This window comes from Neopsephotus bourkii, unplaced genomic scaffold, assembly GCF_033783945.1.
Source record: "Neopsephotus bourkii isolate Nb327-2 ecotype Australia unplaced genomic scaffold, CSIRO-AGI_Nbou_v1 NB_1234, whole genome shotgun sequence".
Lineage (NCBI taxonomy): Eukaryota > Metazoa > Chordata > Aves > Psittaciformes > Psittacidae > Neopsephotus > Neopsephotus bourkii.
Genome location: NW_026901719.1, coordinates 3,566,652 through 3,589,127, shown reverse-complemented (window position 1 = coordinate 3,589,127; position 22,476 = coordinate 3,566,652). Strand labels below are relative to the sequence as shown.

The 22,476-nt window shown below is 39.3% G+C and overlaps 1 protein-coding gene across 10 annotated transcripts in view; it reads left to right on the top strand.

The window, feature by feature from the left end:
- Nucleotides 1-22,476, top strand: part of SCML2 (Scm polycomb group protein like 2) — a 73,480-nt gene that overhangs the window by 48,238 nt on the left and 2,766 nt on the right. For 8 of the 10 annotated variants that reach the window (XM_061364508.1, XM_061364503.1, XM_061364497.1 and 5 more), the window contains 7 exons: nucleotides 1,412-1,662; nucleotides 5,740-5,875; nucleotides 7,583-7,786; nucleotides 12,288-12,470; nucleotides 13,565-13,678; nucleotides 20,128-20,409; nucleotides 21,116-21,279. In XM_061364508.1, the coding sequence (XP_061220492.1) occupies nucleotides 1,412-1,662; nucleotides 5,740-5,875; nucleotides 7,583-7,786; nucleotides 12,288-12,470; nucleotides 13,565-13,678; nucleotides 20,128-20,409; nucleotides 21,116-21,279 (1,334 nt within the window). The remainder of the gene's footprint in view (nucleotides 1-1,411; nucleotides 1,663-5,739; nucleotides 5,876-7,582; nucleotides 7,787-12,287; nucleotides 12,471-13,564; nucleotides 13,679-20,127; nucleotides 20,410-21,115; nucleotides 21,280-22,476) is intronic. The other 2 variants (XM_061364502.1, XM_061364506.1) reach the window with 2 other exon arrangements.

The window sequence follows — 22,476 nt, the reverse complement described above, 5'->3', positions numbered from 1 at the left end:
TCCAAATTCACAAAAATCCTGGAAATTAATTATTGGCGGCCCCCTATGCTTCGCTTTCAGTCTGCAGTAGTGCTTTGGATCAGGCACTGGTGAATGGTACAGTCGAAGTCCACTTGAGCCCTCACTTGCAAAACTTCGAAGTTGTGTCACATTAAGTTCTAGTACCTAGGGCTAGGGGGAATCATGGGAGTTTCATCATCAGGAAGATACAAAAGCCTGTAGTGGGGACAGTGTGATACTAGAAAGCCATCTGATTATAGTCTAAAGGTTCAAATTATCTCAACTCTATTGTGTGATCCTCTGCTATCGCTCTCACAAGGATGGTTTGCTGTCACAACATCTCCCGTTTTCATTTTCAACTTACCTCTTCCTCAATTGATCTATCTGCTTGCCAGCAGTCAGATCAACAAAACAGAGTATTTGTTGTATTTTTGGACTTAATAATTGCGTTTCGTTGACCGCAGGTGCTGCTGTAGCATGGTGTGGTACATCTCTGCATTGAGGGTATGTCCTAATCTGTGGGTTCTGTTTGATATCCTTCTGGTGTTTTAATCTCTCCATTGTGAAGGGAATTATTAAAACAAAATAATCATTATTACTTTAGAGAATAGTGTGCTGTATGGAAAACATTACAAACTAGGAAGTTCTATCCAATGAATTCTGATTATGTCTTGCAGCTTTATACAAGGTTATAATACAGTCACATCATATACATATTAGATCAATTTTGTATTGGGATAGGTGATTCAACAGAGAACTGGCTCAGTGTTATGACTGAATTTTAAATGGTACTTTGTGTTTGATTTTTGGAAGTCCTTCTTGCAAATAAAATTTTAACTCTGAATAGCTCCAGGTAGAAAAATCTGGGTATAGTTATGTGAATTTAAGTTTCTAAACAGGCATTTCAGATAAATATTCATGATACATTTCCTATCATTAGTTTCTCCTCATTAGTGGGATGATTTTCTTTGTTACTTTTTAGCTCCCTAGAAGTAGTTGGCATGTCTTGTAATTGTGGAAACTGCTCTTAGAGAATGGATATATTGCGAGCTCTATAATTTTTGAAGTATTTTGAATGCCTTCTTGATGAATGGCACTTTATAAATATCATAGTTAAATTATAGGAAGCATTTATAAGGTGAGTGGATTAATTATTTTTTATTTGTTTGAATGTTTTTTCTTAGGAAAGGCACTCTAAAAGAACAGGTATAAAGAGTTCTGTCTTTGGATTTAATAAAGTTCTGTAGTTACATGCCAACCACTTAAGTTCAAAATATCCAAGTATATTTATTTTACATTGTAAATTGTGCACTACATTTTTTTTTTTAAACCTTTGTTAGAAAAGTTTCTTTCCATCATTCATTTTGAGGTTTTTTCCCCCCCCCTCCCTTTTGTTTTTGTTTTTCCTCAGTTTCCATTACAAAGAGCAGTGCAAAAATCCAATCTTCCCCTTCCAAAGTGACCCGGCGTTCAATGCAGTCTCCACAGAAATCTGCTCCGGTACCAGCGCAACAGGGCAGGAAACCAGGTCGGGGCAAACCCCCTGGACAGTCTGCAGTTCCCAAGAAGGGCAGGTCTCCTAAAAATATTCCCCTGACAAAAAGCATCTCTCATACTGAAAATCTTAAAACAAGGAAAAAAAGTTTAAAACCTGGAAAAAAGGTTAGTCCTTATCTACTACTTTACTTCTTACTGAAAAATTTTGTAGTGAGACTTTTTTTTTTGTTACCATTTCATTTTCTGTCTTCTTTTAAGCCTTTAGGGCTTTACTGTTTTCAGCAACTGATTACAAGAAAAGTCTAGAATAGCTATTCTGGAATATGTCAGTATAAACTTCTATGGATTATTTCATTCCAGAGCAAGATTACTGATTTGTTTATGGATGAGTTGCTGGTGTTTAATATTCTGGAATAGCCATTTCCAGTAAAATTACAAGAGCCAGGAGAGCCTTCAGACTTTTTAGTCTGGGTTGTTTTTGGTACTGAATCATATATATAGTTTGAATATTTTTCATTTTTTTGTTTGTTTCATGTTTGGAAACAAGGGATTAAGAACAGTGAGTGATTTGTTGCAGAATTTAGGCATTTTAAGCATACAGCTGAATTTGCCAACTGAATCTCTAATTGTGAAGTTACTAGCATGAAGCAAGAAGCTTCTTTCCAGGCAATACATTTCTCCAGGTGTTGGGACTAATTCTGCCCTGGTCTGAAAGACAAGATGACTTTCTGCCTTTCTCCCTGCCAAGCTGCATCAGATCTAGAGTGCTGGCAGCTGCAGCTTCAGCTCCTCTGGAGTTGTTTGATAAGGTAAAAATGAGCACTGCTGTAAACCCCCCTTCCCAGTCCCATGTGACACCAAAACTGGTGGCTATATAATCCCAGAATGAGCTACTTGAGGGAGCTAAACTTGTAGACAACTGACACAGCATCCATACCTCTTATTATCTTCTTTGCCTGCTCCACCCCAAAAAAGCACAAAAGCTACATTTGCAGCAAGGAATGATAGGATCACAGCGGGGCACATTTATGGCAACTTGAACTGCTGTGGAAGTACAGTCTTTTTTCTGAGGCTTCTCACCCAGTGCAGGCTGCCAAAGCGGAGTAACAATCCTGCGATGTCCTTCCCTAAATGATTTGTGTCTGTCCTTATGGTCCTCCCTCCTTTGCATTAGCACCAGTGGGGGCATGGGGGGCATTGTGTTTTCTGAGTTTGTTTTGAGTTTGGGGTTTGGTTTGGTTTGGTTTGGTTTTTTTCCTCCCTCCCCATCTCAAATTTCAAAAAGTTGTATTTTGGAAATTTTTTGTGTGGGATCTATTGCTAGTTATGTGTGGAAAAGGGTAGGTTAGTGGCACTCTTTTAATAGGGCATTATTAGGGCATACCCAGAAGGCTGTAGCACAAAACTGGGAGCAGGCACTTTGTTGAAATGATGACCACAAGGTAAGAAATGTTTCTTGGGACCAGAAATTGAAAGCCAAGTGCTGTCTCTACTACCTGCCCCTTCCAGTCAGACATCCACATTGGTAGGCTACTGATGTAAATGGTCTCCAGCTCTCTTGCTTGATGTGTATCAAAGTGCAGAGAGACATGAATTAAAGAGGAGAAAGGTGCTCCCATCCAGACTCATCTGGTAGATGGGGTGTTCTCCAGAAATCAGAGGGGGCTTTAAAGAACACAGGACATCTGTATTTTAAGGGGTTACTGCTGACACTCCCTTATCTTGAGGCAGTGCATCTGAGGTACCTGTATGCACACAGATGTCCTCTGTGGGACAAGGCAAACAAGAGTTAGGTTTTGCAGAATCTAAGTTTGATATGTCTAACTTGGGAGGTTTACTCCCATTGACTTTTGCAATAAAAGCTTTAAAAATTAGCTCTTGTTGAGAATGTTCCATGGATGTTGTTACTGCTTTGGTACGTGGTTAAATTGCTGAGATGTTATACATACGTGCAAAATCTTTGGACTCTTACACCTGTTTGCGTAAGAGAGGGGATGGAGGTTTGTGGGAGTTCTGCGCAAAAGTGAGTGTCAGATGGAATGCCATACAGCCTGTTGTCCAGAGACGCTGTGGCTGCCCCATCCCTGGCAGTGTTCAAGGCCAGGTTGGACGGGGCTTTGAGCAACCTGGTCCAGTGGAAGTTGTCCCTGCCCATGGCAGGGGGTTGGAACTGGATGAGCTTTAGGGTCCCTTCCAACCCAAACCATTCTATGACTCTGTGATAAATACTATGGAAATGGTATATGTGTAGAAATTTGAAAGTGCTTTTTTCCCTCCCAAGACTGATCAAAAAACCTCCCTCCAGCTTTCACGCTAAGCAATTGTGCTTTGAAGTGTTAGCTGGCTATGTGGTAGTCAAAAAACTGTGTTTAGGGAGATTGGTCTATACCTGATACTCTGTAGAGATGTTTGACTTTCCTTGTCCTTTTACGCTTGTTATGCTGCAATGTTTATCATTGTGCAGGTATTAATTTTTGTTATACAGCTAGGAATATTGAGCTGTTGAGTCATCCTTCTTCTTTACTTAAGTTTTCTAAGCTTCTCTGTCAGTGTGAGTTGCATGTCAGGTTTTGTTTTGTGTTTGTCTCCCCCTGTTTGCACTGTATGTTTTTATTCTGTCATAATGAAGAAGAAATCTATCTCTTTCACCTTTTTTTAAAAGTACATAACAACACAGAGAATTCCTTCCAGAATTTTTTGAGGAAGTGCTTTGGTCTGAGTGTGGGTCATAACCCTAAATTTGATCCCACAAGAGGAGACTTTCTTTTCTGGCTCTCAGTATTAAGGATGGAGAGAAACCTTTCTTAATCCAGTGTTAAGATACATAGGCAATTCCTGATGAATAATACATCACTGCTTAGTTCAGTGTCTGACCTGAGCCACCTCATCTCATTCACAGTGCAATGCCAAGCCTTGGCAGTTACGGCGATTCCACCCAGTGCCATATTGTCAAGTAGCTTCTCCAGCCAAACCTGTCTTCTCTGAACTGTAAGAAGGGGCACAAAAATTTTCTTTAAGTTTTCATGGATTCCAGAAGAAAGCTAATTTATTCTTTTTAAGTGTTTTTTTAGATGTTATGAAGAAGTTAGGCACTGCTGCTTTCAGGAAGGTGTAAATTTTGTTTGCTTTCTACATGTAGTTTAACATATTATTTGGAAATATGCTGCTTCTAAAAGAGTAAAGGATGGCTACTGCTAAATGGAAGAGGGCTTAGCCTTCCTTAGCAGCTTGACTGAATTTTCACTCCACTGTAGATTACTTTTACCAGTAAACCCTTACCACATGAGTAGTAAAGTGTCTGCAGTCTTCAGCAGTGTCAAGATCTTGGGTAATCTCTTAGATTCCTTTTTTTTTTTCTTTTTTGGTAGATAAGAGAATGAGAACATAATCTGTTCCCATGCAAGAATAAATGATGAAGAGTGAGGTGATGAACTTCTTTCTAATTCATTATTTCTTTTATTTCCATATGTAGCACCTTAAAACACATTAGAAACACCTTCCTTGTGCGTGTCTCTTTTCTAAACCCCAGTCCAAACCATGTTACAATAAAATTCTTTCTTCCTCAGGTGAAAAATAATGCACTGACCAATTTCTAAATCTCTGTGCTGCAAACTCTGGTTGTTACATGATAAGTTGCAAATAAGTTTAGTTTGGGAAGGGAAAAGATTTTGGAACTCACTTGACTTGATTGTAACTACTGGTTTATTTGATATCTTGTGTAAAGCACCAGTTCCTGAAAGTGATTACTTGAAAATTTCGGCCCCTTTGAAACAAGCTGAGGGAAAATCTAAGTGCGCTGTAAAGTTCACACCTAGATGTGGCTCACGTTTTACATGGGAATATACACATAGTCCAGCTAACTGCTTTGAGCTGTGATAAACCCGGATGATTGGAAGGGTATGGACAGGAAAAAAATCCAAAATACCTCCGGTGCTTTGTGAGATTTAGAAGAGTCACGAATTAGTATATAAAGCTCATTCTTTTCCCACTTCTCAGAAGTGGGTTCCTTTTTAAGTAATTTGTGTTCTGCTGTCTTACTTAAGTAGCTGTAAATGCAAACTGACAGTTTCTGGTCTTCCTTTCCTGGACTTTTATCTGCTGTGTGTAGTACTTTTGTAATAATGAACCACACACATTCAGTAAGATGGTAACTGATAGCAGAAAGGTTTTGCAGGCTCCTTAAAATGCATTCAGTGTTTTGATTTTGGGTTGTTTTTGGTTTGTTTTTTTCCCTCTAAACAGAAAAAAATCCTGCCAGAACAATTGACTCCTGCATCTCCTTCTCCTCATTCTTCTCCTGAGAGGGACGGTGGCACTACACAGATACTTAAAGATGAAGTTAGTTTGTCTGGTGCAACTGCAACAGTTATATCCACAGGTAAAAGACAAAGGAAAAAACATTATGATATTTTTAGTGCTAAATGGCATCCGTTTCAAGCAAGTGAATGTGCTGCAAAGTTCTTACTGTAAATCACTATCTAGCGACCTTATTTTTTAAAGGCATTTATTTGTAGGTGCCAGTATTACTTAGCGGAACTACTATTTTGATGCTTCTGTTATAGCAAGAAGTGCTGGAGCACAGGGACTTGTGATAGGTCTGCTAGACCTGGCAGTTTGTTCCTGCTTGAAGAAGGAAACTACAGTTATTTCATGTCTGTCCCGCTCCTTAATATATGAAATGGGAATAGATGCAGCTAAAACCCCATATGATATTCTGGTATCATGCAGGCTGTAGTGTAATATAACAAAATGGAGATTTTTGTCTCTGTATATCCTTACCTTAAAAGAAAAAATCAAGACTGTTTAAACCAAGTAAAGGCAATCAGTGGAAATACATTCCTCTTTCCTCTTATGTTTGCTTGTTTTTGAAAGATAATGAAATGTGTCTTGAAAAGGGTTGGTGAAAGAGAAATAATCTAGCAAATGAACTAACTCATTTAGTAACTTGTAACCCCATAGTGAAACAATTTGTATGTTGTTAACTGAAATCTTGTAACTTTATAAAACCTCCATAAGTTATGATAGTTTTGTTTGGGGTGCTTTTTTTTGCATTTAAAAACTGTTTTTACAAGCTCTTCTCACTCTTGACTTCAGTCATGGATGAGGGAAAAATATGTATGCGTTTCCTAAGAATATAAACCTTTCAGGAGGCAGATGTTGTTGAGCCCAGAGAGAAAATGCATGGAAACTATTTGTGCTGATTTGTATCTTTGGTTATTTGTACACATAGGCTTCCTCCCATTTGCAAACATCAGAGAGTGAGCAGATACATGTGAAGACATAAGATCATTAAAATACAGAAGTATTTCATTTTTAAAAATCCAGGGTTTTAACTAAGCCCAAGTAATACTACAGTATAGAAAATATGGTTATCTGTTTTCAGTTACAATGATTTTCCCCTTGCAGTTCCTTTTTCTGCCTTGCAGTCCCTTTTGAAGGAGAGTTTTGAATAGTCTCTATAAAACTAATTTCAGAAGTCCTGTTTCACTGGTTTGTGCTAAGGCTTAAACCACCTTACAGTGTTTCTAGAAAAGTGTTTGTTTAGTGAAGGCCAAATTGCAGCGTGGAAATCATACATCAGTGCTTCAGCGCTTCTTAAGGTATGGACTTTCAGTAACTATTATACACGCACACAGGGCAATAAAACATGCACAGGTTGCTACTACGTGGGTGCTTCAGGATGAGCATCAGTGATAGATATATACCATAGGGTTGCAGCTTCTCAAATAGGAGAAAAAATAGAACAGTAACTTGGTAAGGCCATCTTTTTAGAATCACATCTTGTTAGTTTACAGTACCTGCCAGTAATTCTTACTTTACCTGAACTAGTATATGAACAGGGATTAGTCAAAACAAAAGATAAGCACAGTTTATGACATCTTTGCTACATTAGTGGGGTAGAAAAGGGCTTTAAAATCAGAGTGTGTTAGGACTGAGGCAGGAGAACCTTGGTAGAAGACAGAGCACTTTTTGCATGCTCTGGAAGTATGTATGCATGTTCAGCTTCTTGAGTTGTCCAGTACATCTTTTCCTCAAGGTTAAAAATATGGTTCCTTGGCAATAAATATGTCGTGTTATTTTTCAGTGTGTGTTTATGTCAACAAGCATGGGAATTCAGGGCCTCACCTGGATAAGAAGAAGGTTCAGCAGCTTCCAGATCACTTTGGACCAGGTCCTGTCAACGTGGTACTTCAGCAGGCAGTACAGGCTTGTGTGGATTGTGCCTATCAATCCAAAACAGTCTTTGGATTTCTGAAATCTGGCCATCACGGAGGGGAAATGATAACTGGTATGTGAAGATGCTTTGTTTCTTGTGTTTCTTCAGCTGGTTGTGAACTTGAGACAGGGCAGAACAACTGAAGTAGCTGCAAGGAGTTTGTATAACTTCTGTAACTATTTAAGAACAGTCAAGAACATATACTTGTGAACTCCTTTACTAAGAGAGTATTGGTCCTGTGTGATTTATCTTACTCTGGGACCAGGATGATTTCAACAATTCTTTAAATTAGAATTTAGTATTAGCAGTATTAAGTTACTTATGATGATACACACAGTTACATATACAATTACATATATGATATACACATAGATTCTTGTACTAAGCAGAGCTTGTGCACCTCATTTAGCAGCTGTAGCCAAACATATGTCAAGTAAACTCAGTATGAGTGAAATAATCAGCTTTATTAATTCAAGTCTTTTGCATAATCGTACCCATACATAGTGTTTGTATTCTTAATGCCTTAACCAAGTGGGTGACAAGTTTCAAGCTAATCTGTTTAGCTTCCAGGCAAGTGATTCCCCATGTTAAAGTTGCCGCTTCTTCCCTTCTTGCATATTCCAGAATTGTAGCAGTATCTTGGGTCACTGTCCATCCACCTATGTCCGCTATTATGGAATAGGTTTATTTCTATTACATATTAATGGCAGGTCTACAAATAAATTATTTCTACATCTCAAACTGAATAGCTGCTTCTTCCCATTTCTTTTTCTTCTAGGCTATAGCAGTTAGCACATCAATTCATAATTCCACCACTGGTGATAAAAAAATGTTGTGTTACTTTTAATCTCCTTATATTAACACCAGATGTGAAACATGATTAGTAGAGTACAAGTTCAATTAAATACTCATAAAGATGTTGCTGTCTAACAATATTTAAAAAGCAGCACCCTGACCCACATGCAGCAGAACTACAGTAAGCCTTGCTTGTGTGCTCCCATGAGTTTGTTCACAAAATGGATGCAGCTTCTCTGCTGTGTGGTAAAGGTTTAATGGCTTTGCATATGTTTGGTTTTGAAACCTATATTGCTTTATTTTTGCGAGATAAATGAAAGTTCCTTGCTGTACCAAATTCAGAGAAGCAATTTTTCTAGAACAAAGTGCTCAGAGATGTGTGTTTCCTCTATTGTTTATTTATCATGAAGGACTAAATTGTAGGTCAGTGGCATATCTGGTCTGTGACTGAGCAGTTGAAAATAATTCTTTCACAGAGGAGAGAGAAATTTCAGAATCTTAATGCAGTTGTAGTTTGCTTACATTCAAAAATTCTGTATGAAAAGGAATTACTGTTCTGCACCTGGCTTCACCCAAAGGCCTTGATTCAGAGCAACTGGCTTTGTAGCCCTGGAGTTGAGGAACTTAGTGCTTTGGACTGCTCCTGAAGCAGAGTCCTGGTCCAGGTAGTAGTGAGGTACAAGACCTCACTGGGTTTCTGGTATTCTTAAGTCCCTGCCTTTTCATCAGCCTGTCAAACAGGTTGCTGGGAAGCAGGTGAGAAAATGCTCCCTGTCATTTTATCAAAAGTTTGTGTGTGTTTTATTTTGAGAAGCATAAAATGTGACTTAGGTTAATGTAGCACATGACAACCAGCTGTGCGTGTGAACAGTAAGGAAGGAAAGGAAAGCTTCCGTAGAATAAAAAGGGGAATTATACAATGAAATTGTGCGAGTGTTTTCTTATGGAGCTTTTGTTTGCAAGTGGTTTTGGAGTGTGATTTGTGCAGTTGTTTGGGGTTTTTTTTTTAGACTGGCAAGAAAAAAAATATTGCAACAGAGAATAAGCAAGGAAATCTAAATCTTTTGTGGACTGATACTTTCATGATGAGTATTATACCTGCAGTAGGAGGAAACTGTATGCTGATGAGGACGTGGACAAAATAATCTTGCTAGAACACATGTCAATAATTAGTGGGTTCTTTTGGTTCAGCTGCCAAAGAAAATAATAAATTTTTGAATAGAAATGAATTTAGGATTTTTCCATCTTTTCTTACTCAAACAAAAGCACAAACCATTTTATTTTTGCTTGATGCGTAAGGTTTCAATTCAGGCAAATATAACTGAAAGGAAATTGAAGGCTTGATTAGCAAGCCCACTAATGGTGGTGGTGTCAGCCCCTTTTTTTCTCCTTATAGTGCAGAGACTATGGCGTTTGGTGGGATGGAATAGACTGAGGCTCAGATAAACCTTCTCAAGCAGAGCATTAAAATCAGACTCTTGGGTGAGTTTCTTCACTGTCAGACACACACATTTCTCTGATAGTTTAGCCCTCAGCCTTTCTCCTGTCCTGAACCTCGTATTTAAAACATACTTGCACAATAGAAGGTGAAGAAATAAGAAGACTCTTCATCCTGGGGGCTGGGATTGTACATGTGAGCTCCATTCCCTGTTTACTTGTCATTGAAGGCTGAGGTTACTGCACCTCTGAAGTACTCCTTTTAATTTTTTCCCTTAGCATTTGTCTGGGCTGTAAGAGGCTTATGTTGTCCCCAAGCTAAGCAGATAGTTGAGCATATAGATCTGGATCCCACACCCTTGGCTGGAGTTCATATGGTTGCCCCTAGGTGTTCAGAGTACAAGGGAGCTGTGTTTGCACTGAATCTTTATTTGTGGATTTTTCCCATGGCATGTCTTGCTGGGGCAGTCTCATTGCCTCAGCTGTTCCTTGCTTTACCCTCCTGACAACTCTAAGATAATATTTTTCTTTTCAGTGCTTCTTTTCAAAATGAGAAATTAAGGCATGGAGAATAAGTGATTTCCCCAAGGTCATATAAGAAGATCCATAAAGCTATTATAAAGCATTTTAAATTTTTGCTGTAGCTGCCTACTACCTTGCAGTAAATTTGTCAGGGGATCAGGCTGAGCTAGGTCTCACAGCCCATTTGCTCTCCAGAACTGGTTGAGTTCCAAGCAAAAATTGGCCTTTAGAGACCCCTTCACCAAACAGGACGTAGAGGGCCTTGTATCTGAGCCACATGTGGGACTGTGGATCATTAGTATTTCATTTGAACATTGGAGCCTGGAAAAACCGAATGGGCCATGGAAACTCATTGGTCTGGGATTTGTCCCTGTAGTACTGACTCTTAAACTTTAAGCACTTGCAGTGGGTCAGTCTGTCATGAAAGCAGATGAGAGAGGTACCATGTTGTTGTTGATGGTATCTGGTTAACTTTCATTAACTCTAATCAGAAACTTCCTTACATCAGTGGTGTAAGTAATTGACACGATTTCATCAGGAAGCCTAAAATATGCTAAACTTCAGCATTTTCTTCAGTTTTGTGTATATTATCTGTCTCTTTTATAACACAATATGGAAGTGTTCCTTAACTCAGATCTGTGAATAAAGGCTTTCTTGTCATTTCTGGTTTGGATTTTTTTTTTGTGTGTTTCTTTTTCTTCCTTTTTTTTTTTTTTTTAATGCATCTGCTACCAACAAGATGTGATCCTTTAAAGCTCTGCTTATCATTTGGAAACTTACATTAACAACAGAAAGCTGCATGACAAGCTGAAAACCAAGAAGACAAATTGATGTGTAAACCTGGTGTTTATGCCACTTCCTTCTAGCCCTGAGATTAAGTAACAAGTTTGTTCCTGCTTTGTTGTAATGTCTTTCTAATCAGAAGTAACTAAAAGTTTCAGCTAATATAATTACTTAGTGTAATTAATGAAATTGATGTAACTATTTGTCCATATATTGGTAGTAGTGAGTCTTTCAAAATAATCTTCACAAAAAAAAAAAAAAAGAAAAAAGGAAAATATGGTCAGTTGCAACACTCTGGGAGGGAAAGGAAGGAGGTCAACAAGCAAAGGACATAGGCACATGTCCAGGCTCTTTGTAATCACTCACTTTAAAAGACACAAGATCCATTTGTGGCTGTTGTGGTATCTCTGACACCTAGCTCCTGTTGAAATAAATGGGAGCTTGACCACTGTAGTGTTGACAGCAGGATAGATTTCTCTAGCGATAAAGTAGCAAATGGCAAAACAGTTTCTGTAGTCAGAATTTCAATGGTAATGGATTCCAGCATGTCACCACGAGTATGCTCAGTTCAGTTAGAAACTGAGGAAAGAAAAAAAGAAATCTAAAAAGTTGTTTGCTTCCTTCCCCCACCCCCCTTTTTTTGTATTACTTTTTTAGCAAGTACTGCAAAGCGTCTTTTTGGTGTTATCTCCTGCAAGTAGGTGGTGGTAAAACTTGCTGTTTTATAAGCAACCAGCAGAAATTACTCCTAAGGTTTTGTTGATGAGGGAATAGTTGCAAGTTTTGTTATGCTGGTGTGTGAATCCAAAATTATTTTATCAAAATAAGTTCCCATAGAGAAAATTTAAACTGGCATGGAAGGTAAAATCTGTCCTTTGGATGTAAATTTGTTAAACTACCAGAATGATTGCTTACGCCTCTCATGTCTTGTGCGGTTTAAATCAAATCTGTATGTCTTCTCCTTTAAGTTAATAATGGTATTTTACCATACTTCATGATGCTTGGGGGGTGTTTGACATCATCTTCTTATTCACAGCTTCCTTTGATGGGGAAAAGCATGCCATCAATCTTCCTTCTGTAAACAGTGCATCGTTTGTCCTGCGCTTCTTGGAGAAACTCTGCCACAGCCTGCAGTGTGATAATCTCTTTAGTAGCCAGCCCTTCAGCCCTTACATGGGATGTGCACATAGTCCTATGGAATATGATAGGAACAAACCAGGTACTGTTAAAACAACTGTTATTCTCAAGTGCTGATATTTTTGAGAAATGTGGTGACTTCATCACATGTAACTTTTTAATCTATCTTTCTATGACGTGAGTTGATTGAAATGAATACGCTTCAGTTCTTAGTGAATTGGTTCCAGCGTCATAGTGCTTTTACAGGATGTGATAGCTTATACCACATGTGCAAAAATCATTTTGTTCAGCTAACCCCTCCTTGTAGCCAAGCCAGGAAACATGTATTGTATCACTGTGATACTACTAAAAGGACAAACTCAAAACTTCACATTTTATTTGTAAAATTTATGTTCAGATCATAAAATAAACTTACAAAAAGATATTTACTGCCTTACGAGAAGGGCCTTCCCCTGAAAGAGTATTCAGTCTGGCCCTTCCCACATGAAAAAAAAGATGTTTCTTCCCTCTTCATTCACCTTACTCAGTGGTGGCTCCAAACTTTTTATATTCTACTGTGTACGGTCCAGCATTCTAGTAGAAAAGGTGGGTTTTTTAAGTGGCTGCTTTTGATACTTCATATGAGGCCAATAACTGTCTGCTGCACCAGGAGCGTAGAGTGAGGGCGAAATGAAGTAGCTTGTGCAAGATCTCCCATCAGGTTGTTTGCCAGGCCTGGTATTGCAAGTTCCAGCCTGAGGGTTACCAGGAGCCATAACAAAGAAAACCTTAATATCAGGGCAATTCCAGAAGACTCTTATTGGGTGTGAAGCTTCCTCACAGCTCTCTGATAGCTGAGTCTGTCTACTGGGTGTTACTGTAGAATTCCCCACCACTGCCTTTTCAGCAGGGAAATTATGTTTCTAATTCTGTCATATGAAGGTCATTAGTTTTACTTATTTATTTTTTATTTTCTTAGAAAAGTAGCTAGGGCCAAGGTAATTTGGGTGATGACAGTACAGAGTAAGCTGTATTTCTGCTTTGGAAGTTTGTATCAAAATGACTTGAGTCTGTGTGACCCAAGAAGCTGAACTGTAATGTGATGAATGTCTGATGTGTGTCTTTGCCTTTGTCCCCTGACTTTCTCCATGAGCACCGTTATGCTAGAATAATAGCTGGTGACTTTCCTCTTCACAGCAAAAGAAGAAATGCCTGAAAACAGGATTGCTAAACGATACTCTCAGGACTCTCCACCATATAGTGCTCCTCTTTCCCCTAAGCTTCCCAGAAATGATGCTCATCCATCTGAAGGTAATTACATTATGTCGGGATTATATATGAGGATTATTTATGGTTTCAGTATTTCCAATCAAAGAGGACCAAGTACAACATATGTGTCTGGTTTGTCTCTAGTCTTTGACAGGTCAGGGTGAAAGTACGTTAATTATTGATCACTGGCACAGATTTTGCACTTAGGAAAGATCTACTGCAAATTCCAGCAGTCCTTCTCCTAAACCTGCTAGTCTTTTTTTGTGAAGGGGCTCAGGCATATAGGTGACAGATGAAGCCTCCTGCTTCATATATGACAATTTAGCAGAAAACCAACTGCGTCAAAATGGGTTAGGAGATAAATTGGAAGCAACTCTTAATAACTCTAGGCTGGGGGCATTAAGTGAGTAAGGGTGTAGCTTGATGATACAATTCAGCTGAGTTTATGGCTAGTTGCCAGTGAAAAGTTGTTCTGCTTCTGCTTTCCTTGCCTCTTTGCCTCTGCAGTGGGTACCAGCCCCTCTGGCTGAGTGGTGAGCTGCACCAGTGCCCAAGTCCTTCTGCACAGGGCTGCTCTGAATCTCTTCTCTGCCCAGCCTGTAGCTGTGCCTGGGATTGCTCCGACCCAGGTGTAGGACCTTGCACTTGTCATGGTTAAACTTCATGAGGTTGGCATCAGCCCACCTTACAAGCGTGTCAAGGTCCCTCTGGATGGCATTTCTTCCCTCCAGCACATCAACCGAACCACACAGCTTGGTGTCATTGGCAAACTTGCTGAGGGCGCACTCAATCCCACTGTCCATGTCACTGATGAAGATGTTGAACAAGACCGGTCCCAACACCAATCCCTGAGAGACACCACTCGTTACTGGTCTCCAACTGGACATTGAGCCATTGACCACAACTCTTTGCATGCAGCCATCCATCCAGTTCTTTATCCACCAAGTGGTCCACCTATCAAATTGATGTATCTCCAATTTAGAGACAAGGAGACCTCATAGCAGCCTTCCAGTATCTGAAGGGGGCCTATAGGGATGCTGGGGATGGACTCTTCATTAGGGACTGTAGTGATAGGACAAGGGGTAATGGGTTAAAACTGAAACAGGGGAAGTTTAGATTGGATATAAGGAGGAAATTCTTTCCTGTTAGGGTGGTGAGGCACTGGAATAGATTGTCCAGCAAGGTTGTGAATAATCCATCCCTGGCAGTGTTCAAGGCCAGGTTGGATGAAGCCTTGGGTGATATAGTTTAGAGCAAGGTGTCCCTGCCCATGGCAGGGGGGTTGGAGCTTGATGATCTTAAGGTCCTTTCCAACCCTAACTTTTCAATGATTCTGTGTCGTGTGGGACAGTGTTGAACGCTTTGCACAAGTCCAGGTAGATGACATCAACTGCGCTACCCCTGTCCATCAGTTCTGTAGGCCCATCATAGAAGGCCACCAAATTTTTCAGGCAGGATTTCCCCTTAGTGAAGCCATGCTGGCTGTCATCAAGCACCTTGTTGTTTTTCATGTGCCTTAGCATGCCTTCCAGGAGAATATGCTCGAAGATTTTGCCAGGCACAGAGGTGAGATTGACTGGTCTGTAGTTCCCCAGGTCTTCCATTTTCCCCTTCTTGAAAATGGGGGTTATATTTACCTTTTTCTAGTTGTCGGAAACTTCACCTGACTGTCATGATTTTTCAGATGTGATGGCCAGTGGCTTAGCAACTTCATTCCCCAGCTCCTTCAGGACCCATGGATGGATTTCATCAGGTCCCATGGACTTGGGCACATTCAGGTTCCTAAGTTGATCTCAAACCAGATCCTCTCCTACAGTGGGCCCAAGGTCTTCGTTCTCACAGTCCCTGCATCGCCCCTCCAAGACTTGGGTGATGCGGTCGGAGCATTTGCCAGTGAAGACTGAGGCAAAGATGTAATTGAGAACCCGAGGCCTCTCCAAATCCAGGGTAGCCAGTTCTCCTGATAGATTCTGGAGTGGGCCCATGTTGTCCTTAGTCTGTGTTCTATCTGCTACATAATTTTGGCGAAGGAAAGAGTTGTTTGCAGTTTACTTCTCTGGACTGATCCACTGTGCACTTGGATGAGCACAAGGAAGGGTTGAAAAAATGCAGCCATGGCCAGGGTAGCTGCCTTGTAGATTGATTTAGCTCACTGATGAATAGCACCTTTTCCTGTGCTGTGGCTCAGCTGCAGTAACTGAGCATGTATCTAGTCTTAGGCTGCCTCAAGAGATGAAATAAAGCATCTGGGTTTAAGCGTCAAGAAGAGTGACTTAGGAAAATGTGGGGTTTTTTACTCTGCATTTGCTACTTAACTGGTTAAACCAGGGTAACTTGTTGCTGTGCTGTTGACTCATGCCATCTGATACATCTGATACATGCTTTCCCTTGCTGCAAGATACTTGCACAGCATTTCCAAGGGCTTTTTTATTATATTTTTTTTAATATGATGACAATTAGTTATTTCTTTCCTCATTTTTTTTTTCTTCTTTTCTGCGATCCTGGTGTCATTTTGTGTCTGTCAGCACCAGTGGGGGCAGAGTGATGATCTCTTCTGTGCAGATTAAAAACTCATAGGAGTACAGTTAGAGCAGAAAAGGATATAAACCTAAAATGTTTAAAAGGATAGCTTATTTAAAATGGTATATCTTATTACTTTATAGATATATATGTAGGGTATTCACTTCTTTGTATATAATAACAGCCTTAGAAAATACAGTTCTGCATTGATTATTGATTTTTGTGTCTTTCCAAAAGAAGTACTGGCTTAACTCCACAGATATATTGTACACCTGAGCCATATATTTCTCATAGATAACTTAGTAAGTGTAGACCACTGAATTATACTCAAATGAAGTTGCTTCAGTTGGAGCAAAACAAATGTTGGTGTAGATCTGCATTATCTTGTAAGAAATCTTCCTCAGAGTGAACATGTATGCACATACTGCTCTTTAATCTGTTTGCTAATGGATCCCTTTTATGGATGAAGACAGTGTACTCCTTAAAATACATTTTAAAATCAGTAGTTCATTATAAAGCGCAGTTACTTGAATAAAAAAGGTAATTGTTTTGTTGGGGTTTCAGAGGTTTGAATTTGTAATCTGTGCATTTCAGGAGGCCAAGTGTTCTCCAGTGTTGTGTGTTTCTCATTAGGGTAACGTCCTCTGCTAAAAATCTGGAGGTAATTTTTGTAGTGGTCAGTCATGGGTTGGTTAGTGAGAAAGATCCGCCCAAAAAAAGTTCTGGTTCTACTGAGACGCAGTTGTTTTGAAATAGTTTTGAAGTATCATTTGAAGGCAAAATGGAATAATTGTGGGAAAGGATCTTTCAAGCAGCTCATTTTCCTTCTGATGTGCTCAGGGATATGTTTTGCAGATTTTGCTGCGTTTCTTGTTCACTGACAGTTTCTTCTTAAAGTTATGAAAAATAAAGAGTGGTTGGGTGGGAATAATGCAGTCTCCCTCCCCCTGAAAACAGAGTGTTCTTACTACTGCGGCCAATTACATCATTCCCCTCATGTATGAGGCAGAACAACTGGGTTCTAATTCCCAGAAGAGCTCTGAGAAAACAAAAACGTCTGTATTTAAACAGTCTGTTGTCATCCTTACATTTGAAACATAAGGCCTTTTATTGGCCTTTTATTAATCTGCCCAGAGATCAGGCATGCTGCAGAGGAACCTCCCATGTCTTTCCATACCACTGTTGCTCACAACTGCTCAAAATGTCAAGGCAGGAGAAGCGTGTCATTCATTGCTCCATGCATTGCGAAGCTCCATTTGCCTGCTGCCAATTTTGAATCAGCTGTCATACCAGTTGACCACTTTTTCATCAAGATTGCAGCTGCATTGTATTAGAAGAGAAGCTAACTGGGCGGAAAGGAAAGTGGACTGGACACTATAGTTGCTGAACAGAAACACCTTCTCGAAAAGATGATGGGAAATATGCCCGCTTTTCCACCTTGTGTATGTGAAATGAGAATTTACAGTAGGATAAATTCAAATGCTTGTATCTTGGGGAAAAAAGCAGAGTTGATCTTTCCCAGCCCTATTTACTACTGTTTAATTTAAGATGTATAACATCGTAGAGAAATCTGGGATATAACTGGAATAAATAAAATGAAATTCTTTTGTAATACAGTCAGTTTTAAAAATCTTTCTGTCTTCCGAAATCTTGGCAAGGATTATGTAAAACAATTACTTAAAAAAACCCACCTTGGTTTGGGACCTCTGCTTCTTTACTATTGAAACTACAAGAAGTTGTTTGGTTTTTTTAATAAACACATTACATGGAATTGGCTGGTACATGCTTAAATACCCTGGTTGAAATTTTCTGCTGGTGAGTATTGTCTCCACTGTTTCATCCTAGCATTCATGACTTCAGAAATCTGAGTCGCAGGTTGAGTGAGTTAAATGTTAGGCTCTTTTATATAGCTTTGCTGTAACTATTTAAAGTTATCACCTCCATCTTGGTCCATCCTCTTGGACTGAGATTTCTGTTACTGATTTCATTCTCTGTAGCTCTAATTTTCCCTTGGTTGGCTACCCTTTAATTTTATAATGCATATCATTGGCTACATCTCCTAAAGTTTCTCTGAAATTCTACAGAATGATGGGCTTTTTGTTTTGGTAGGTTGCTGCAACTGCTTCTAGCTGACAAATGTAGAGAATTTAGCTTTCTTCTTTGTTTTCTTTGAAAACTTCAGTGCTTTGCTTTTGGTATTCAGATCTAACAGCCTAGGAAGTTTTGCAGTGGTTGTTAATGATTGGACTTAATGAAAGGTCCTCTCCAACCTAAATGATTCTGTGATTCTGTTCTGTGATACCATCATCTTTCCCTTACTACATTCACTAAGTAGGGAGCTGGCTCTGAGTGCCCTTGGTTGCCTTTCAGGATTATGCTGTCTGAAGACCAAAATGTGCTTAACAGTTCTTCACTGCAGAGAACTTAAGACCTCATGAAGCAAGTTGAAAACATGCTTGAGAAGCTCACAGGGAAAATACTCTTCCTTTAGGTTTAATTGGCCCAAGAAATTACTGAACTTTATCATATAAGACGAGTAGTAAAAAGCTTATTTCAGGAACTTGTTTTGCAGAACATGCCAGCTCTTATTCCACAGAATATGCTGCTTCACTAGCATATGTTTTATAACTTCACTAGAGTAATTTTCAAGATGGTAGTGTGGGGTTAACGCTTATGTGAACCTGTTAGCTGTGTTTTCCAGCTCTTAAGTCTCCTGCCAAAGCAGCATTTGTTTCATACAGATTTATACATCATGGTTCCAACTTCTTTTTTTTTTGTGTGCTAGGTATTGGCCTGGAGTAGAATACATATGATTGCTAGAGAACAGAGTGGTGGTCTGATCTGTTTGGGTTTGAATTTATACCTCTTATAGCATGTTTCTCCCAGTCAGACCTGAATTTGGTTGACTGAGAGTGGAATTTTCAGTAATCAAGCAAATCTGGCTCCTGTCTCATGGCACAGGAAAGGGACCAGCTGAACTCTGCTCATCTGGCTCCTGTCTCATGGCACAGGAAAGGCACCAGCTGAACTCTGCTCATCTGGCTCAGAAACTGTATTGACAGGCTCTAAAAATTCATGAGTCTTCTAAGTGGGCGTTGTTTGTGTTCTGCAGAGTAGAAATCAGCTGAGAAGTGCTAGGAACTAAAAACGGCAATGTTGTTATACTTCCTTCAGAGACCTGGTTTATGTGGGGGTTTTTGGCTAGTTTTTTTTAACTTGCTTAGTGGGTTCAGTAATTCACATATATCTTTTTAGCTTTCCAGAGTCTGTGCTAATAGACCCTGCCCTGTGCCAAGAACTAACTGTATGTAGATAAAGGGTTTTAGTCAAAACATGTTATGTTAGAGTGCTGTAGTTGTAATGGTTTTGCTTCAAACCTGTTCAGTTTTTAATGAGGGCCTCTGTGTCTGAATGCATTGGGATCTATAGAAGATAACTGTCCACTTGTTTATGAAGTTAGTGACTCCCTCTGCTGTCTAGAACAAATTAAACAATTGTTAGTTAGCATGAGCTTTTATTTATAATAAAGATTTCTTGCAAAATAAATGTAACACATTCTTAATGCTTAGCTTTTTGAGAATAGTTTAAAAAAAAGATAATGAAAATGCTTGACTAAAATTGTTTGATGTATCAGTTTTAATGTTGGACAATTTTACAAAAAAAAAAAACATCCTGTCACTTCCCTGTTCATAGTATTTAACAAAGGCGACTGAAACTATATATGGAAGACTGTCGCAAACTTGACATATTAAATCTTCTGCTGCAAAAAGAAGGTTTTAAAGATACAGGAAGAGCTCAGTGATTAGTAGAGGAAAAGGGGCACACATTCAGCAACAGTAATGTCCTCACAGGAGATTTGTTAACAGGCTTACAATCTGTCAGTATCTTTAAAAGAATATAGTAAGGGGTTGAATAACAATGATATAATGTCCATCGCTTTGAACATACACATACTTGGTTTTTTTGTGTAGCAGAAACATTACCTATAGAGGAAAACAGCACTTCCAAAGAACACCGATTTTCTGAGGACTCTCTGGATTCTGCACATAATTCTGTAAATCCTTCAAGCCCAACCTGTCGAAATTCCACAGAATATCGTGCTTCAGGGAGTGCTGCATATTACAGAAATTCCCATCAGTCAGTGAATGCTACCTCACATTCAGCCCCAATCCTGCGCAGGCTGTCCTTGAGCTCTGCTGGGAGCAGCGGTTACTATGAAGTTAGTAGGAATCGAATGCAGAGGCGGATTGAAGGTATGCTATATAACGAAATTTTCCTAAATATGTAAATGCTTTTGTTAACATACAAAGTCTGTGAATTATGAATAAAGAAGCTCTTTGCCATAAAAAAAAGCTTGCATATGGAATGAAATGTCCTATTGCCAAGCATGTCAGGCTTGCTAATGTAACTGCAAATACAGAACTGAAGACTGTTAGAACTAACACTGCAGTGCAAGCTGGTGGGGGGGGTCTTGCCTGCTGCACCTTCCTCTCACTGCTGTTATGGACCCTGCAGCAAGGCAGACTGGAGAGGGCCAGCTATATGCAGCTCACTTTCTGAGCATCTTGTCACCGATTTCTGTGTTGTTGAAATATGGGGAGAGGGTTTCCTCCTGTCCTTCCCGCTGTCTGCACAGCTTAACTTGCTTTTGCCATGTTCCCAGTTAATGGCATCTTGGGACCCAGGAGCCAAGTATAACTCAAACTAATCCCTCTAGGTGTGTCATAGTGCTAATGTTTATGCTGCTGTAAATATGTGTATTTATATAAGGCATTTAAAGACAAATGGAACAGCTCAATGTTTGGGGGAAAATAAAACATCTTTCATTTTTATATACTACAAAGAATGCATAATAAAAGCCACATGTTAATATTAAGAATGTCTTACGTAAAATGAAATGTATTATCCATGTATAGACTAGTGATACTTCTTCTTTTCACAATATTTTTATACTAAAAGCTGCAAGTTCCACAACTGGGCCAGATTTGAATTCACTAAAAAGGGAACCTTCAAGAATATTGAATAAGGATCCTTCCACCTGGTCAATAGAAGAAGTAATGCGTTTTGTGAAAGAAGCTGATCCACAGGCACTAGCTCCACATGCAGAACTCTTTAGGAGACATGTATGATGCATATCCATTCTGTTCTAGTAGATTGTGTGTCACATTAATCTCCCAAAATACAGCTTCCATCTCTATCACTCTATTTGCAATTGAAGGTAGCATAGACTCTACTCATATATTAGAGGGAGGCTGAAAATTATTATTCCACCTGAAACTCCTCCTGCAGTATATCTTCTCTGTGTTCCTGTCTTGTTACACTAAATATCCACTGCTTTCCAGTTTCTGTGGAGTAACACTAACACTAGAAGCATCCAAGTTCTAATGACCAACATCCATAGTGCCCCTGTCATCTCTGGTACCTCTAGAGGAGATGGCATCCTCATGTACAGTTTGGGGCATTTGGTCTACCTACACATCACCTAAGAGTTTGTTTTGGGGGCTGATTATCCTAAAGTAGAGGCTGTTATGCCTCTTTAGCTTTACATTTGGCCACTAATACTAGAATTCAGAGAATCAGTTGAAATGCTGAATTAGCCTGTTTTAAAAAAAACTGTGTAGGGTTTTGTAAGATTTAATTAAATGTTGTCTTTAGATAGGTGAACTTTGTTGGTTTCTCTGTGCTGTTACTGGTCTCTCCTCTTCCTTCTCACTGTGCTTTTCTATAGCATGTTGCTCAGCAAAAAGCTGCTTGCTTATTTCATTGTATATACAGCCCTTCAAAAAGAGGTTGGCTTTCTCTTTAGTGTTTTCCACACATGTTCTGCACCAGCTTCTACTAACAGTTAAATCTCAGGGTAAGCTGGATTGGACAGAAAACTGAAAGAAACTTTTAATGGAGCTTCCTGTCTTATGTTTTATTCTTAGTTGTATAACAAGACTAAATGTCACTTGTTTTGTCATGTTTATGTTTAAAAAAATTAGACAGACTGGTTTTCTTTATGGTGTTTTAAGGAACTAATTGCCTGTCTACAGTATGTAATGCTGCTAAGAGCTTAGTACTGTCACATTTCAGCAGCTCCTCAACCAGGCTGTTGAAATCTAAGTTGTCCTTGGTCTTGATCCTAACAATCTGTCTAGTTTAACCTGGACAGAGATCTGTCTTACTTCACATATTTAGATGGTCTGTAACCCCTTTCTCTGTGTGACTGTTTGCATGCGCATGCCAGAATCCTCCCACAGCTGTGTTCAAGGTTCAGTGCAAGGCCTCAGTGCTTGGATCATTTAATCTCTAACTGCACAGCCCTTCCTTTGCAGCTT